Genomic DNA, 19757 nt, shown 5'->3' with positions numbered 1-19757 from the left:
ACTGTCAATAAAATAAACCTAAAGTAAGTCTAAATACCAAGTAATCGATAATGTCCCAAGCAATATCTAACAATGAAATATCTTATGCAATTAGTAAGGCAGATATCAAACTTACTCACTAAACTCCAATGACACATACCGCAACTAAATGACCCATCCAATCCATGAAAAGCACACAGAGCTGAAAATTATCTGACGTAAGAGTACAAAGATATATATTTTTTAAAAAAAAGAAAAAGAAAAAAAAGAATGTTGATTTCTTCATTGAAACCTATAGGAGGCAAAGTGTCAAAAAAAGTTCACATTGTAAGAGTAAAGTGTTAATGTCTTTACTCTATCACTGTCTATACTCAGCCACATAGACAGTGATTCACATAGTGCCACACTATCTGTCAAACTGTTCATGTTGGAAAACAACTGTTTGACAAACAGCAGTAAACTGATCATTACATAAGTAGATAGGTTTTAGAGAACGTCAAGTTAAAGCGTGAGCAGACCGTACACACAGTGGCCTTTTTGACAAAAGCATGTAAATGCTATCCATAATTGTGGTTATGCAACATATTTAATCTAAGAAACAGAGAAGCAACACCATTTTTATGCACAGCAATCAAGAGTTACAAAAAAAATGTTTCTTTGTTTGGAGGACACCACAAAGTGCTTCCTGTAAGTCGGTGTTGCGCAAGGTTGAGATTAAAGGCAAGCAGAAAAAGGAAAGAGGGAGGAGGGAAAGAGGAGAGGAGGGGAAAAGGACAGATGTGAACCTGAAGAGAGAACCTCGTGAATTAGTAATAAGGCTTGCCCTTCTCTTGTATTTTTGATGAGGAGGATCAAGTTTTGGGACACTTACATGCAAGCATCAGATAGACTGGAAGCGCCATGGGGAGTCTCGCAGCATTATGTGACGTGTACAGTGTCTGAAGAAGGGGTTCCGCTGTGACTGCATGGAGTCGTCATATGCTCAGGAAGCCTTAAGTAATATTTCACTTGCACAGACTGTGCTCCACTCTGTGAGCTGCATTAGGGAAACTGCTGCCCATATTTGGCCTCTCAAGGCTAAATATGTGACTCCTTAATTTTATGACTATTAATAGTGGTTTACTGACTAGAAGACAGAACAGCATTTAAAAACAAAACATAAAAATTAATAAATACATAAAACAGGTCAGTATACGATTTTAAATCTTTTTAGCTCATCTCTTAAGAGGAATGCTCCTGTTTACATCATGTATTTAAAAACACTGGACAATATACTTGACCATTTTACTCAACCAAAACAGATAATAACAGAAGGCCATCTAATTCATTTTAAACACAGTGCTAGTTTACATATGAATAGTGCTTTGTAAAAATGTGAAAACTGCAACCAAAGGGGCAAAAATTTGCACACCTGTAAAGTTCTTAAATTACATAAAATCACACAAATCAAATAATCATTACATGTAAATTTATATTAGGTGCATAAATGTTCTATATTCCTGCATTTTTATCAGTATATCCCTTCATAACCATGTGAGTAAAAGACAGTGTGAACCAAACAGACTATGGGAGGATATAGTATGAATGAAAGCGCTTGGACCAAGTGTACAAGAGCACGTTTGCCCAAGTGCAGCAGTGTGTATTTGTGTGTGGGTATGTGTGAATGTGAGGCTGTTATGCAGCCTCTGGGAGTCTGTGTCCTGGTGGAAAGTGAACCCCTCCTCCACCCATTACTATCTTTAGCTCATTTCCGTCGTGTCTTGTCACTCGTGTTCTCCTCTACAGCACTTAAATCTGGTATCTAAACCTCCGGGCCATCCAATATCCTGTACTTCCCCTACACAGAAAGCCAGAGAGGACTGTAGCGAGGCGGGGTCTTCTGTGTTCTATGCAATCACACAAATGTACATGGCCAACATGTTGAGAATTGACAGATGTTCCTTATAAATTAACATACTATCAATACTGCACACTTATTCACATAGAAGTGTACCATACATGGCTACAAAAGAGGCACATACCCACACAGATCAATGGTAGGGGGCCTGTTAGTAGAGGACACCTTGTCTGTTTAAACTGGTATTGCTAACGTCTGCAGGAACACTAGAGTTGGCACAAGTAACCAAATCAAACCTTCTGCTTTCGATTAACTCTTAAAACATACACATGCACAAAAACTTGCCATTCATTGTATTTCTTTTACTGCTGACTGGAATCTGTTCAATGGGATGGTAAAACTCTCCATGTAATATCTTGTGCTGTATTTCCACTTAACTATAAGAGACGCAAGGAGGGACTGTGCTACATTTAAAGAAACGTAAAAATATACAGCTGCACCATGCAAGGTAGTTGCAAGAGAAGTTCAAATAAACTGACAAGAATGGATAGCACAAATGAGTGGTTTTATTCAGCTGCATCATTCAGTTTCATTAGACTTTCTAACTCCCACAGAGATGTTGTCACATTAACAAACAAGGGGCCATTAACAAACAAAACCAGAGGCCTCTCAGTGACCTCTGTGGTTTCCAGACAAATATGAGACCCAGTTCCTGAACAAATTCCACGTTTAGTCAGAAACGTAATGGATAAAGTTACCATGTTAGAAACAGAACTTTGAAACAAGATGTTCATACTTATAGCCTCCTCAATCATACAGAGACAACCAGCAGATGGCAGCTGATGATGATTAGATACATCATTTTGTGAAACTGGTGTGTCTATCAAAGTTTTTTAATGTCAGCTGATAGTTGCTACAAAACAGAGAACGGCCCAGATTCTGACTGAATTTTTGCTCAAAACCTTATCCTGCTAGTGCTGCTAGCTCAGCGCTCAGAATTAGTCATGTAAAAGAGGAAGACAAAACAGCTGATGCCCCAGGAGAGTCATCATGTCATTACTGACACCTGCACTTCCATACAAACATCCTGAAGGTAATCATGCAGAATTGTATAGTTTTGTAAACACTTTTGCAAAACTACAAACATTTTCACCAGTTAAAAAAAAATATTTAGAAAGAGGGGAAAACAACAATGTTATTCACACTTGAATGTTTGCAGCCCAGTCAGATTCTCTCCAGGGAACTAATACACACTCAGAATAAAAGCAAACCAAAGTGAATACTAGCAGGTTTAAAGGCCATTAGTCAAAAAAGCTAATAAAGCATAAGTGATAAGAGGAGATGGCCCTAAATTATAGACAGGGAGGTTACCAATGGCAGCAGGAAGGCCAGAGTATAGCAACCTTCCCATGGGGCCACCCATGTAGCCACCTCAGGCAACTTGCATGTCCCAGTCGTTTTCTCTCACTCTCTCTCTCTTGTTCTCTCTATTTTCGTTTTTACTTGGGCCCATTAGGGCAATGAAGGGGAAACATGGACACAGAGCGGAAGGGAAATCTCTCTGAGGACATCTACAACAGTAAGAGACCAAAGAAACTAACCAGAAGGGAAGACGAGAGGAAAAGAGGACAAGGCAGAGGGGGAGGAAAGATGAGGTTTCTAAGAGATGGCTATCAGGAGATGAGAGCTGACAGGAGGAGTAGCACTGAGGGCTCCCTGCTCTGAACCAATTTAAACAGGAATGACCCTCACACACATTATACACACACACACACACACACACAGTACTAGTGACTCATGTCATGTACAAACCCCTGAAGCACGACCACAAACACACACAAACAACTGGGAAATCACTAGCACATTCACACACTGTAAATGCTCATTCAATGCTCATAAATATGCATATGCATTCATGCAAAGACAACCTGCAGAAGCCACTGAAAAGTGATGATATATTAATAATAAGTCAGAAGCTCTGTCTGTGTGTGACATTCATTCATCTTGCCATTTTTGGCAACGATAAAACTGACGTACATGTATAAATTTTGGGTGACATCATGGTGCAGTGATTAAAACTAGTGCATAATAATGCATGCAATGGATTCAGAGAATTGAGGAAGAGTCATTTTCTTGGATTCCAGTCTAGAAATTAAATTTCCTGCCTTTAAACTATTCTGTCTGAAATCCACATCCAATTCTCACAATAATCTAAAGCCTCGATTTAAAATCAAGCACTGTGCAGTCTTTGACATAACAGTGGATAAGGTATTTTGCCACACAATCAAATCAAAATCAGTCGGTCTCAGTTCTGTGAAAATGTGCATTACTACTCATCTTCATTAACATTTCTTCCCATTTATGCCGGATGTGTGTTTATGAAGTAAGTGGATACCTTGATACATGATTTTCTACTCTAGTTCAAGGCTTGGTCAATGACCCACATGAGCCTCGAAACAACAATAGATCACAGGAATAAAAACATGAAAAAATAAAGTGGGATTAACAAGAGAGGAAAAAAAAAACCAAACAAACGCAAACAGGACAGCTGAAAAAGGTGGAGCGATACATATATGGTGGCAAAAAGCGTCCTGCAGCGAACAAAAATGTATCCACGTATCTGACAGAACCACTGAATGGCAAACACAGCTAGTGGCTGTATGTTATTAATGACAAAAATCAAAATTCCCATAATTTATGAGGCAAACAGACTGAAAGTAAACAGAATTGAGGAATCCTAAGACAAACATTAAAGAGGAGACATTTCACTTTGGCCCATGATTTTCATGCTTATCAAACTGGTATGCAGCCATTACAATCAGGAAGCCTCCATTTAATCTACAGTTTATTTTTAATCATGATATTAACCTACTTTGTCTACTTACAGTATTTGTGTACACTGCACCATTATACTACAGCCTGTTTATGAACAGTTTACAGTCATTCTAATCGTAAACACAAAGCAAAAATAAATAAAACAATGATATACATCACAGCATCCTTAACATCCACTGAAGCAAGTTTTAGAAAAGCTTCAGGATTTCAAAACTAAACACTGGTCTGCACTGCCACCTGGTGGTGATACGAGCATCCCCTCCAAATGATACAAGTATGAATTAGTTTAAATCGTCTATAAAATGTTCTCATAGACACTATAAGAACATTTTTCATCAGTATCTTGAGTAGTAGTTAAATATTACTGTTTCTGTACTTCAATATTTTTGTGTTTCAAGTCATTTTTATGCACACACTAAATAATAATCTACATAGACACCCGATTGAATATCCTACGGTTTAGATGTGTTGAAATCTGCATTAGCTTACCATGTTGCCATGGAAAGACTGTCCCAGCTGTATGACATGTGGCTCAGTCGATCTGGTGTCTTTTACTGCTGGACTGACCTGGCAACAAAACATGTAATTAAGCAGCAAGCACTGTGCCTTCCAAACAAAGTACAATTTTGAAATGTTTACATCTGCTGTTTATATCGAAATGGCAAATGCCTAAAAAAATGTTTAATAGCACAGAGTTTTGATGGTCCGTTAGTATTAATGAAGTGAAACAAGACTGACCTGAATGGCTGTAGGCTGTGGGTGATGAAGGTGTGGTCCCCTGGGATGAATGTCAGACAGGTGGGGTGGGGGATCTGGTGTCGACCTCAGGCTGTGTTGAAGTAAGACATCCTGATATGACCTGCTGTCAAAGTTAGTCTTCCACAGCAGCACCTAAGCAACCAAGATGCAACCACATGACCCAAATTCAGCACATTTTCCAACAGTAAAGATATGACCTCGAATGATTTGGGTAATTCATTGTTTAGTCATCCTGCAGAACCTGACTGTCAGCTCCTCCTGAGGCAAAGACATCTCCAGCCCTGGAAAAGGCCACAGTGATCACAGCACCCTAATAAAATATATTAAAGAATGTCAAAGACTACAATCAAACACTATGAAGAACTAATAAAGTGGACATTTCTTTAAGCATCACCTTGTGCCCATGAAGAGTGTAGATCAGACGCCCTTCCAACAGGTCCAATATCTTAATAGTGCCATCATTCGAACCACTTATCACATAGTTGTTGGATGGGTGGAAGGAAAAACTGTTGATTCCTGCACTATGAACTGATCCAATTGTACAAAAAATAAGCCACAACCACAAAAATACACATATAAAATTGAATTTTAAATGAAAACTTAAATTAGGTGAATTAATTGCATACCTAGTAATCTAGGAATGCAATAAAAGTCTTAACTGTAGGATATTTCAGACACTTTTTTACACGGGATGAAAAAAAAAAAAAGCATTATCGTACCACGATAATGCTGAATAAGCTTGTTGGTCCGTAAATCCCAGATTTTCAATGTACTGTCAGCTCCTGACGATGCAATACAGGTACCACTGGAGTTGAAATCGACAAATGTCGCTGATCTGGGGTTTAAAAAACAAAAACAAAAAAAGAAGTCAATCAGTGGCCATCAAAAGGAGAGCAAAAGTAGGTGGGTTAGTTTTCACATCAAATTACATCTAGTGATGTTCTGGCCTTTCACCACTTTACAATCCAGCTTCTAAATTTTCAAACACAACCAATATCCTCAAATCGGGATCTCTTCATTAAGAAAAATATGCAGCTTAATACATTTCTGAAAAGTGTATGCGCAAAATTTGTCAAAGAGAAAATGCGACTGTATTAATACAACGAATTGAATTCTAAATTTCAAGTAACTGATGCACAAAACTTATATGAAACATACTGAGAAAAGAGAACACTAGATCAGTTTTTGGAGAGATTTTACCCTCCACAGTCGGTCAAACAGTTGATGCAGTGTTTGGTAGATGTGTCCCAAAGCCGGACAGTCCGGTCATCCCCACAGGAAGCTATGATCCTGCCATCCGGAGAAAATCTACAGGAAATAAACACACAACGATAATACAGAAAAAGTCCAAATCTACTTTTTGCAGTACTGTGCTCTTTCACACTCATATAGTTACAAGCGCTCAGTTGATCAGTGAGTTGTTTATACAGTTATGATCAGACGTTTGCTCAATTTTTTTCCTCAATACTCTCAATTCTGGGTTTTAATGTCTGCTTTGAACTATTCTTTTTCCAGGGTGGAATGATTGTACAGCAGACAGATTAAATTAAGGCAATTATCATCCTGCTATGGGGCCGTTTTGCTGCCGGTTGTACTCTTAGATTGCAAAAAGTAGATAAAAGTAAAAAATGAAGAAGGAGGGTTACCTCCAATTTCTGCAACTCCACAATTAGGTATTCCAACAGGAAAATGATTGCAAACACACAACAAAGCTGGTTTTGGAATGGATAAAGAAGCCAACATTAAGTCACGACCTCAGTCCTACTGAAAGGTTGTCACCTTCCCCTAAAAATCCAGGTCTGTGCCAAAAAACAAGCAATTTAAATGGAACAGAACTCAGGAAGAGTGGTGAAACATCTTTGTTGATGACTACCAAAAATATCTAGTTGATGTGCAACTTTCTGAAAGACATTTAAATAAATATTGGTCTTCTCTAACCCTGAGTGGATTGGGAAAAAGAACAGTTCAAAAAAATCACTAAAAGACTAAAAGGTTTGCTGAGATTTATGCCAATGGGCTGTATGTAAACTTTTGATCACAACTCTATGTAACATATTACCTTTGACTATATTGGAAATTCAAATGAGCACAAACATACAAACCAAATGTCAAGTAAGTTCTAACACAACAGCATGAAAATAGACTATAGGGATTTATGTGCTCTTTGGTACCTAGCACAGCGCACCCAGTTAGTGTGCTGATTGAGGGAGTAGATGAAGCACTGCCGGTGAACACTCCACACTTTAACAGACTTGTCATCTGATGCTGTCACCAGTCTCTGGCCATCATGGGAGAAGGCAACACTGCGTACAGCAGCTGTGTGGGCTTTGAACACTGTCGACTCGCCTTTCCTATGAGATGCACATAAAATAACCAAATACAGCCATTTTATTTTTGTTGCCAAATCTCTGCAAGACATTAATTTATGCACCAAACTGCATGCTATTGGACCACGTTTTAATTCACAGGTTAAACATGTCCTGGATAAAATGACTGATGCTTACATTGAAGGTGTCCACAGTCTGACTGTTCTGTCCTTGGAAGAAGAAGCCACAAGATTGCCAGATGGAGAGAATTGCACCCCAGTGATCACATCCTGGTGCCCAACAAATTGAAAGGCCCTCGCTTTGGGAGCCAAATTCCATATCATCAAGTTTTTATCTAATGACCCTGAGGCTGGAGGGACAAAAGGTAACAAAGACACATGGAGACATTTCAAACAAAAAATAGATCATAAAACTCCCGTCAGTACAATCAGTACAGATGGCCTTTGTTAGAGAAATAATGCAAAAACATTGGAAAAATTGGACACTTGCAGGTTAAATGTCCACCCATTAAAACAGCCCTTTTTGGAATACAGGATAGGTGGTTTCAATATTACTTGCCTAGTTCTAAAAAATAGCATAAATCTGTTCATTTTAATTCAAATATTATCAATAAAAATTTGAAATACCTAGCAATGTCAACATGCTCTTTCTCTTTTTTATAACGTTATTTCAAGGTCAAAAGAATGACACAAGACTACAGCAAATATATGCATGATGTTAAAAGCATGTCTGCATTTGAAAAGTAAGGGTTACCCAGTTGTTTGCGGTTCGGATTGAAGTCTGCACAAGTGACAGCATCTTTGTGTCCCTTAAAGTGCCTCTCCAACGTAGGATCCTCCTTCAATTACAATGCTCAATTAGTGTAGAAAAATCTGCGTGCATAGTTTAAAAAAATCATCTTGACAGGAAAGTAGGGTGTGTAAACAATAAATCAATTCTAACTTCATCGAACTAGGAAAACTCAGCGATTATAGTAAAACATTTGACTCTGATTTTCGAATGACACTCTGGCGTTGCTCTGCTTCATGAACACTTTCACTCTTTTCGTGTAGTTAGGGCCAACTTGCTAAGACTCAAGTCTACTGCTGGATAAGCGTGGTAGTCTTTACTTCCCTGCTCTGCTCTGCTGCGTGGTCGTCCGACACTACAAACATTACGCTTGGCGAAGCTGAAGAAAGGCAGGTGTAAGCGATGCTTTAATAAGTTAATATAGAGGACCCCGTGTGACAGCCCAATCAGTAAATCCTCTTAGCAGACGTAGCTAAAAGAAACTTGCCGACTCGGCTAATATTAGCGCCATATGACGTTATGTACACAAAGTTTCGCACATTTCTTTTAACGCAAGTTTTAAAACAAATATACTTACCATAACAGACGCCATTGTGTGTGTTGAGTAAAAGTGCTAAAGTTGTCTGAAGGAAATTTGAACTAACCCGCTCATCTGCACCTCCATGACTGTCAACACAGCACTGCACGTCCAGCAACTCGTTCAGACCTGGCTTATCGAACTCAGATATAATAGCTCAACACTTTTTTTCGGTAAGCTGAATTCACGTCGTACTTTACGGTTTCCGAGGTCAAAAATAAACAATGAGTTTCGTTAAATGCATAACTGAATTGCACCTTTCATCTGCAGCGTGAAGCTAAAACGAAAACAAATAACAACCCGTGTTCTGTAGCAAAGACTGGTGTTGCATTCATGACACATGTTAAAATGGTAAACGTAAAAATCTTCACTGGAAACCATCTTTACAAGATAATACTTAAGCACAGAAACCATTCACAAATACAGAAAAATCACTCAAAGTGAACAAAATAGTATTGCTATTATTACTGAATTATTCTATTCAAACTCTGGTGTCATATTAAGGATTTAAGGGCTTACTGTAATTATGTGTCGTACAAATATAAAAAAACGAGCATAGCATATTGTGTTAAACAATAAAGAGGAAAGACTGCGTAAAAATATCGGGTAGAACATACCAAATTCACAAACCACGGAAATATTCTACAAACTGTAATTGTGTTGCGCCTTTAACCTAAAATAACGAGACCCGAACGCGGCATGTCATGGGTGGAGCGTCTTTGGCTGCTAAGCAACTAGCCAAACCACTATGTCGACAGAGCGCCAGAGTATAACCTTACCTGATTGGTCGGTGAAAAAACATTGACGAATCAAAACTGAGATTGTTAACCTTGAAACTGGACTTTTGATATTGCGGTTTAAAAAGATGTCGCTGAATCGGAGCATCGGCAGCGCAGAGGTAACGTTGGGGAAGAAAAACAGCACTGGTTATTTTATTTACACGCTAAGTGGCATTACTGCACTGTCGAAAAATCCAGTAACTTAATGCGGCTACAGCATGAGCAACAAAAACTAATGTAGCGATCCAAAGAGGTAGCTAGTCGGCTATATTGGTGTCAGTGTTACCATATCAACGGTAGTGCACCTGTTAAAATGACAACATTAGTTAGATTACTCACTACTATTGAAAAGGTGCTCTTTATTCTAGACTGTACGATTTGCGTTTAAGCCATCACAGCTAACGCAAACTGGTGTCGTTCTTTTCTCCCTGCAGTACATGAAGAAAAAGATACCGAAAAACGCAAAGTATGAGCATGTGAAAACGAGGCTTGACACAGGTACATGTACAAGATTTACGTGACTGTGTAGCTTATTTTGACACACAGTTTGAATGCTCTTTAACTTCCTTATACATGTTAATGTCACGGTTTGTTTCCCAGGATGTAGTCTCACGAAGTATATGGAAAGACTGGAGGAGATTAAAAAAAGTGAGTAACCTGTCTTTAAGAATTTCGTGCTTGCAGTATCCTTATAAGCGTTCTCATAAAACAGGAACCAAATTTAACTGCGTAGCAGTGTGCATCAATATTAAAAGCACTCTGAATGATTCCATATGTGATCCTTTTGACTGCAAACCATGAAAACAAGCATCCATGCAAAAGCCTTTCTGGACAAACAAACACCCAATAAAAGAACAACAAAAAGGTATTAAACGTGGATCATTAATGCTCTGATACATTTATCTGGCTTCTTAATGACTACCAGTCACTCTCAGTCCTAAAACTCACATGTCAGTGTTCCTGCACACAAGTACTCTGCATAGACTGAGGTGTGCACCTGCTTACTCCACTGGCCCTAAGTGAAACACAAAACATCTGTTCCTCCAGGCAGCTGGTCATAATAGTACAAAATCCCTGTTTAATGTACCGCCCCCTTGTGCCACCTCCCACACAGTTGCATCAAAAACAACAGCTCTCTTAGGAGATAATCAACTATACTTATTCCTTACTCTTTTATTTTCTATAACCGAGATCTATACTTTATCTTTCTCACCAGTTACAATAAAAATCGATTCTTTTTACAGTTTCAGTGTCTTCCTAAAAGATACTTGACAATGGCAACATTTTTGACCCAAGTAGTACAAAACAGTTGTTCTGCCCACTGGGCTGCTAGCCTGCTACTTTAGACTATTGGTCATGTAACATCAGTTCAGCCTTCTGGCAACTTACAAATGAGGTCTTTTCTTTATAAAGTGAAAACGTGGCTCAAATAGCACACCTTGGCAGAACTCTAAGATCCATGCACTTTCCTTAAGTGCACAAGACCTGTTTACTGTACATTCAAGGCAAGATTTCCCAACCTGGCACTCCCAATTTCTTAATGATCAATGGGTGTCTCCTTGCTCTCTGTGTACTGTCAAAAGGTAAAAGAGTGAGCTGCTAACCTATTGATATATCCCAGTTTAATAAATCAAATTTGTGGACAGTGATTTTTTTCTTTCTAATTTCTCAGGGATAAGAGACACTGATTCCTCCATTCTCTGAAGCAGATTGTACCACTGTTCATGTTTTTTTCCTCTGTGGGACTGAACCCAGTCTTAAGGGACATACTGGCAAGGTGCCAGCAAGGGTCTTTTGTCAGAGTGTGAATTACTGAGGTGTGAATGGTAATAATACCAGCATTGGCTGCACTGATAAAAACAGGCTGAGCAGTTTGATTTGAGTGCTGGGGTGGTAACTGTAGTGGTAAGGTAGAATGGAAACAGACACGTTAGAGTTGTGGCTCTGGCTACATCCACACTAATGCGTTTTTTCATATGAAAACGCATCGTTTTCTCTCCGTTTTGGCCTCCCGTCCACACTGAGACGGCATTTTTGCTGAAGGAAAACGCAGCATTTTGAAAACGCTCTCGAAAACGCATACATTTGAAGACGGTGCTTTCGCGTCACAGTGTGAACAGCAAAAACGAAGACTTTTTGAAAACGATGACACATTTTAGTCATGTGATGCAGTCATGTGGCCAATTAAACGAAGATAGCGGAGGGCATTATACAGCAGTTGTTTTGTTTGCTCTCAATTTTGACAGCCCTATTAAAGATTAATATCAGTTTGTACATGCTTCAGATAGCTTTTCTTCAAATTCTTTAACTCTCACTCGCTTTTACAACTTTGTACTTTTGTGTTACTCGCAGCAATAACTCCACCTCATTGTTAGTCCATTTAAAGAAATTCGGTGCTTTTCCTCAACATTTTGCTGCAACATTTCAAAGAGCCGGAAAGTAAATAAATGGCAAACAGAAATGAGGCAGGCTGAATCGTCTTGCGTTTCACGCATGCGCAGTACTGGAACGTAAGCGTTTTCGGCCGTTTCAGTGTGGACACACAACTTTGTGAAAACCACTGAAAACGCTAGTGTGGATGCGGAGCGTTTTCAGACGAAAACGCCGTTTTCAAATCTATCCGGTCCAGTGTGGACGTAGCCTCTGTGAAGCAATGGAAGGGGATAAAGAAATACAGGACCTGATAGACCCAGGTGAATTTGATCTACTAAGGCTGCACGCGGTGGCTAAAAGTGCTATTATACTCTTTTGTTCAGCTTATCAATTACATTAGACTTCACAGGAAGCATTTATGTTCATCTTCAAGGGTTATTCAAAAAAAGCAGCTATCATCAAGACTGTGATGGTTTTCAGCATTGCATATATATTAGATTCATGCATTTGTTTTCTTTCCATTTAAGATTACAGGTATCGAAAAGATGAAATCTTCAAACGATTAAAAGTGACAACATTTGCACAACTGGTAAGCATGAAAATTGACTTTTTCCAGAACTGTAACATTCTGTAAGTTTGGTGTTGCAATCAGTGGAAAGTCTACCCACCAACTTGATCCATAGATGGTGATTAAACAAATGGCTCTCTGTTTATTGATATTTTTTCTTTTATTTTCCGCAAGCTTCAGGATGTGTATTTCTTTTGTTACACTTTCATTTATAATTTTGTTTAAAAAAATTTCTTCTCCTTTATCTTCAAAATGTTCTTTTCCACACCAGATACTGCAGGTGGCCTCTGTTTCCGACCTGAATGAAAATGAGAAAGATAGTGAATCTCACAGTCCAGAAGGTAATAGTTGCAGTCAGAATTACTTGTTCACTTAGCATGACTTACTGACAGTAGCTGACAGTGTATTGTAATGTATGGTTATTGATTTGTAGATGGCCTGCGGTTGGAGTCTGGAGGAGACTCAGAGTTTGCGTCTGAACACACCAATGGCTCTTTGCTGACATCAGTCCTGTCAGACTGTCAGGAGACAGGAGACGCCAATGAAGTCTGCTACACTGCTAGGTCAACTCTTCTAAGGTCATTTACAGCACTCCGTAAACCTTTACAGAGTATACCATACTATTTGTATTGGGACAGACAAACTTTATTATGACAACATTTACTATTATTATTACTGTTTATATTAAAATGTATCCTAAGGCAACAGTAAATATCATTACATTGTATTTCCTTTTTAAAGATTTTGAAACTTTCTCGATGCAGTATCTGACTTCTATATGAAGTCAATTTTCTTTTTCCAGGAGTCTAATTTGTATTTGCAACTGCACTAGCAGATAGATCAGATCTGGATGGGTATTACATTGTGAGTTCACCCATTTCAAGATGTCTTTTGATATCTACCCACATGTATTTCATGGTTAATAGATGGCTTATAAAGTCGTGAGAATTGAACTTTCTATGGTGGCCTTGAGAGGTCAAATGGACTGCAACAAAACATTGAAATAGCACACAAAACACAACATAAGTTGAATAAAACATAACGGAAGTAGAAAAAAAAAACAGCAAAAGTTGAATGAAACAACAGAAATAAAAAAAAATGCTTCGAAAGCTAAAACATTCCAAAATAAAACTGATGTGTTTCTGGGGACACAATAAGGTGACGGATGAGATACAGAAATAGCAGAAACAAAAACATGCAAAGGATTGCACCGACACATTTTTTTTTTAAAGTGATAGGTTCGTTGTCCTTGGATGCCTCCATTTTTTTTCTAAGTGATTTAAATATTGACTTATGTCGTTGTTTACATTTTGCACAACATCCCAATTTTTTCTTCTGGGAAGCGTTTTGTAGAACGATACAAAGAGTGTTTGTTGACAGCCAACCTGCGTTACATTATCAGCCTCTGTCACACCCAGCACATAACAATCGCTACATTAACCCCAAGCACACCTGAAACTTACACCCACTGTTCATTATCTGTTTACATACAACATGCTTTTTGCACCTAAGGGCATCTGTTTGTCCAAAAACCCTCACATCCCTGTTTATTTCACACTTAATGACCTCTCTCACTCTGTTCTTAGCATCCCATACTCTCCAATTATCATCATTATCATCATCGTGCACTTTAAATAGGAATCCCACAGGTGTAATTCTATCAGGGCCTCTCTGAAGGGGACAGACTGCCATTGTAATGGGAGCCCTTTGGAGCATACGTCACCCTGTGCTTGGGGACAGATGGAGACAGAAATAAGAGCAGCACTGGGTTAAACTTGTGATGCGCTGTTTGACAAACTCTCATTAGGCCTTCTGTCCTTTGTGAGACAAAGTGACTACTCTACTATATTGACTCAACACTGCTGTCACCAGGCTTTTATAGTCATATGTCAGGAGAAGTTAAATGAGTGGAAATGATTTGTAGCCCGTGTTAGACTAAAATTAACTGTAGATGGTGTCGGCTGGGTGAACTGGGTGAATCACATCAGGAAAAAAGTATAAAGTGTCAGTATCAGGTTTTAGTCTTTGCCTCAGTGTACACATAATAATGTGCTCTGTCCACACAATATATACCTTCGATCTTACAATTAAATTATCCGTTATTTTCATATGTTGGATACTCAGTTCTTTAGCATCCCTGAGTTATAAATGTGACAGTTGCCAGACTCAGAAAAACTACAATATAAAATGCAAGAAGCTGCAGACAGTCTGAGGCTCTCCAATCTTTGACCTTTCAGTGTCATTAGTGGTGTGGGAGAGCTGAATATAGACAGGAACAATCAAAAGATGGCAAGTGAGTTGGTGTCCAGCCCAGAGCCAACTGACAGGCCCTACACCGATTGCCCCTACCTGCTGCTGGATGTGAGAGATCGTGACGAGTATGACTGCTGCCACATCATTAGCGGTAGGTAATCATGAAGCTGGATCATTGAACTCCTTGTACAAAAAAATGACATTTTTAATTTAAATTGTCTGTCTTTTGTGCAGCACACAGTTTTCCCATTGCCATGCTATCTCGGACAATGAACCCCTACACTAAAGAAGTGCTGGAATACGTATCCTTTTATAGTCACATCACAAATTCGGCAGCTGTTAATCTATTCATGTTACAAATGTGAATAGCAACACTTAACTACTGACTGTACCTTAACCCACCAGCGGTGTAGAAAAATGCCCCAGGGAAGATCATCATTGTATATGATGAGGATGAGAGAATAGCTAGCCAGGCAGCTACCACCATGTGTGAACGAGGGTTTGAGAATCTGTTTATGCTCAGTGGAGGTAAGCTCTAATATGACTGGAGCCTTTTAAAGTACTTTCTCTAGAAGTAATCTGTTTCATAGTGAACATGTGATATGTGTCCAGGTGTGAACCTGCCAAGCATATATGTTTTCCAATGAACTCAGAGACTGTGGCCAAAATGCACCGTCGCCCCTTTCTGCAGCAGCTCTGGGATGTAAACACTAACGTCTACAATTATTAAAAATAAGTTTTGTAAAAATTTGGAGGACACAAAATCAGTTCATCTGCTGCAGAAAAAGGGCGTTGGATTTATGTTCATTTTAATTCAAAATTATAATCAAAATCAGCGAGTTTAAGCTTGTCCTGTTAGTTTGACCAAGCCTTTGTCTTCATGTGTCTTGCCTTGCCAGGTCTCAGAGTAATCGCTCAGAAATTTCAAAGCGGTATGACAACAGGCTCCATCCCCGCCTCATGCCTGTCCTCTCCTACATCATCAAAAGGGAAAAAATGCAACGCGTCACAGCATCCGGCACAGGCAGCAGAGAAGAGGTGGCGGTTCACATCAGACGAGCTGGCCAAGATCCAGGAACAGCTGGAGGAAATACTCATCCCCAGTAACTCTAACAGTAAGAAGACACTGTTAAAGATTTAAAATCCAACTGGAAATCCAATTTGTAGAACACAGCAGTTGGCAGCCACTTGCTGCATTTCCAGAATTTTCTCCTTTTAAACTATTAAAACAACGGTCTTTGTTCCTGTATTACGGTATTTAAAACCTTATGTCCCATATGCAGTATTTTCTATTTCATAGACTACTGAGGTTGAAGCTAAATACTTATTTGATTGTTCCAGTTGTTGTTGTTGTTGTTGTTGTTATCATTTTTATTATTATTATTAACAATAAAAATAATAGTATTACCATATTGCTTCCATAAAGTAATGCTATGGCTCATGTTTACTGCAGGTCGAATGTCCAGTCGAATGTCAACCAGCAGTGCCCGATCTACTGCATCAAGTCGTCACAGTTCCTCTACAAGTGGTAGAGGCAGTGCGCGAGTTCAGAGCAGTAGATCCTGGAAATAACCCCACTCCTTTCTTAACCACAGATGTTAACAAATATACCTCTAAATAAGAGTCCACGTCTTTCAGTTAAATCTAGCATTCAGCTGGATCAAGTATCATTTGTGGAAAAAACTAAATAACTAAATAAAAATTCAGCTTTGCTCCAGAATTTTCTCTGAATGCTAACATTTCCCTTAAATATATTTCTGTATGTTGGAAATGTCATGCTAATCACTTTACAACCAGCACACTAGTAAGACGTTCACATCTGGATAGTTGTGTGACTCTGCATATGAAAAATATGTTAGGAACAACACAGATGTTTTATTTGAGACTCTGAATGGTTTCCAATGGATTTCTTAACAGTGCTTCAAAGTGAACCTGAGATCAAAGGACTTTTGTCACACTTATAACACTATTCATCAGTTTTCACCAGCTAATAAATCTGCACAAATAAATCTCTGCATGGTCTGGTCATATTTGGTATTTCTGCTGGAGCCAGGAAAAAAAATAATGTTAATATGACATGAAGCATATGCTGGAAATCTCTTTATGAAATGAAGTGTAATGTATTGCACAAGTGATGTTATAGAGTTTAATCCAGTTTGTTAGGTTTTGAAAAGTTGTGCTGTATTTTTGTAACTTTTGTCTTTCTATTATGACAGTTCACCAACAGTCTTTAACTGCAGTTTCAGCATTTTAGTGTATTTTTTAAATCTTTTTGTGAGTTTGTCAAAAGTACTGTGAAATGTTCACATTGTGTGATTAATGGAAACCTTCACACTGACATGCATGACACAGATCAGTCACTAAAGAAAATATATGAACGTGTTTGTCGTGGCCAGAGCATATTTATTACAAGCATTGCCTACATCTTAAGAGCAATATTAAAAATAATACTTTTTGTGGCCTGTTGTTTGCATGTTAGTGACTTTACATGTGCTTTCCCTGTCAAGTGCATTTTTTCTAACCCATCTTTTCACCATCTGTCTTAAATTGTTTACATGATTTTATTTGTAATGAATATCAAATAAAGGGTAAAATGGTTTTCCTGTATCTTTTTTGTTTGTTTATTTGACCCACCACCTACTTTCACATAGGTACTTCTGTGGTTTCATCTGAGATGCATAAAATTACCTTTTGTATTTAAAATGTCACATACATTATATGTACAACTGCAGTGGTGAATGTTTATATTAAATATGGCCAAATGGCAATGACGACAAGGTTCAAGCGAGTCTTATTCCACACAGACAATAATGCATTCTTCACTTCAGCTTAATGCAATGTGTTCTTCTTGTGAATCTTCATGATGCCGGTGATTTCAGTGTTTGATATGACCATTTCAGGCACATGTCTGAATATGGGCATAGTTTCTATTTGCAGCTTGTAGCCGATAACAAACAAAAGAAGTGATCCCACAGGTCCTACCTTGTAGGAATCCCTTGGGTAGAGCCTCGAGGGCAAGCATTAGGTGCCTGGGCCTTGGCCCATGGGGACTGGCCGAGCTCAGCCTGAAGAAACTACTTGGGTCAGTCCTGCTGTGAGTCAACTACCTACAAGAGTGGACATAGGGGATCGGTGGTTTGTGAATGGGGCGGCAGTCAGAGGTGGAAGTCCTGGGCCTCTGTTCCCCGGTTTCCAAAATTGGCATGTGGCACATGGAACATCACCTCATACAACTAGCCTAGGGGACGTATTCTATTTTAACCTCGGGATTTCCAGGCCATACTCCTCACTGATGTTTCTGTATACTATGCTAACCACTTGGCTAAGGTGCCTACATACATTTTTCATGTATGTCCTGCCTGCTAGCATCTTGCACCCTGCTGTTATGTGCTAAATTGTCTCCGGGCCATTGTTGCACACCCTGCACCCGGGGTCTTGGTCGATGTGGTAGAGCACAGACTCTATTCATCTTGTGCTTAGAGTTTGTTGCTGTGCTGCCATGATTAGTGCCTCTGTGTTGTCTTTCAGTCCAGCTTTGTCCAGCCACTGGTAGGAATTCTGGATGTCAACTGCTCCTCCTATCTGACAGTGGTGCATACTGTGCAGGGTATGTACCACTGCACGGTATGTACTCCTATCTGACGGTAGACTAAAAAATGTCTGAAGTATTTTTGTGCCAAAAACTCTGACCAAGTAAAGATGATTATTTCTGTCTGAAATTGCAAAATGTGAACATGACCTTGCAAATATTAATTGCGATCATATTACATCAATAGATAATTTGGATCTGTGTTGTTATTCCACGATGACGTTTTGAGTGAGATAACAACTAAATGTGTAAAAACAAAAAACATCAAATGCAAGCAAAGGGAGACAGCTTTACCATGGTTAAACTTAAACAGAAATAAGATTTTGCTTTAAAAACAGCATTGACTACCGAAATCAACACTGATCACATGATATATAAAAGCCTGAGAAATAAAGTAGTCCTGAAATTATGTAAAGCTAAAGCTTTATATTGCACTCCTCTTATAGAAAAAGCTAAAGATCATAATATTTCACTTTGGAATCACTTAAATAAGTTAATAAATAGATCATCGAGTCGGAAGGAAATTAAGGAAATAAATTTAAATGGTACAGTTATTACAGATAAAGGTTGTTTCATTAAAAGATACAGGTATTTACTGACATTTACAGCTTGAAAATTTGTCAGTTAGAAATAGAAGATGAAAATGAATGGAAAGGGGTATTAATTACTCCAGTTTTTAAAGAAGAGGACAATGATTTGATATGCAACTATGATCCAATTTCCATACTTCCTGTTCCGTCGAAGGTACTTGAGAAAAGTGTCGCTACATACAGTTGATCAATTAGAGACTATGCGACATCTTCATCCAATGTAGTTTGGTTTTAGACTAAAATGTTCTACAGAAACTGCAAATTTCTACTTTGTTTAAAAATATTAAATAATTTTTAGATGATGACAGTGTTGTGGGGGCAGCGTTTCTTGACCTAAAAAGGCATCTGACACTGTCAGCTATGACATACTTTTCTCTTAATTGTTTTTAATTTGATTTATCAAAACAAGCAGTTTATTGGATTGCATAATATCATCACACAGGATAGCAGTGTTTGAAGGTTGACCAAGAAATGTCATCTTTGTTGGGAAATAAAATGGGTC

The 19757-nt window shown here is 38.6% G+C and overlaps 2 protein-coding genes across 2 annotated transcripts in view; one reads left to right on the top strand and one right to left on the bottom strand.

Moving 5' to 3' along the window:
• poc1b (POC1 centriolar protein B) overlaps nucleotides 1-9401 on the bottom strand; it is a 35162-nt gene extending 25761 nt beyond the window's left edge. Inside the window, exons 1-10 of the mRNA XM_063480936.1 lie at nucleotides 9104-9401; nucleotides 8491-8575; nucleotides 7915-8086; nucleotides 7582-7761; nucleotides 6611-6718; nucleotides 6130-6245; nucleotides 5805-5938; nucleotides 5652-5720; nucleotides 5390-5542; nucleotides 5141-5218 (exon numbers count right to left, since the gene is read on the bottom strand). Coding sequence (XP_063337006.1) covers nucleotides 5141-5218; nucleotides 5390-5542; nucleotides 5652-5720; nucleotides 5805-5938; nucleotides 6130-6245; nucleotides 6611-6718; nucleotides 7582-7761; nucleotides 7915-8086; nucleotides 8491-8575; nucleotides 9104-9118 — 1110 coding nt within the window. The 5' untranslated portion in view covers nucleotides 9119-9401. The remainder of the gene's footprint in view (nucleotides 1-5140; nucleotides 5219-5389; nucleotides 5543-5651; nucleotides 5721-5804; nucleotides 5939-6129; nucleotides 6246-6610; nucleotides 6719-7581; nucleotides 7762-7914; nucleotides 8087-8490; nucleotides 8576-9103) is intronic.
• A 531-nt stretch (nucleotides 9402-9932) lies between these two features.
• On the top strand, nucleotides 9933-17828 carry cep41 (centrosomal protein 41). Its single transcript, XM_063480935.1, has 11 exons — nucleotides 9933-10001; nucleotides 10317-10380; nucleotides 10483-10530; nucleotides 12783-12844; nucleotides 13095-13164; nucleotides 13257-13401; nucleotides 15061-15227; nucleotides 15311-15378; nucleotides 15490-15604; nucleotides 15976-16191; nucleotides 16530-17828. The coding sequence occupies exons 1-11, from the start codon at nucleotides 9969-9971 to the stop codon at nucleotides 16646-16648; spliced, it is 1107 nt and encodes a 368-aa protein (XP_063337005.1). The 5' UTR covers nucleotides 9933-9968; the 3' UTR covers nucleotides 16649-17828.
• Nucleotides 17829-19757: the final 1929 nt, after the last annotated feature.

The sequence above is a fragment of the Pelmatolapia mariae genome, linkage group LG7 (genome assembly GCF_036321145.2).
Source record: "Pelmatolapia mariae isolate MD_Pm_ZW linkage group LG7, Pm_UMD_F_2, whole genome shotgun sequence".
NCBI lineage: Eukaryota > Metazoa > Chordata > Actinopteri > Cichliformes > Cichlidae > Pelmatolapia > Pelmatolapia mariae.
This window is presented reverse-complemented; position numbering and strand designations above follow the sequence as displayed.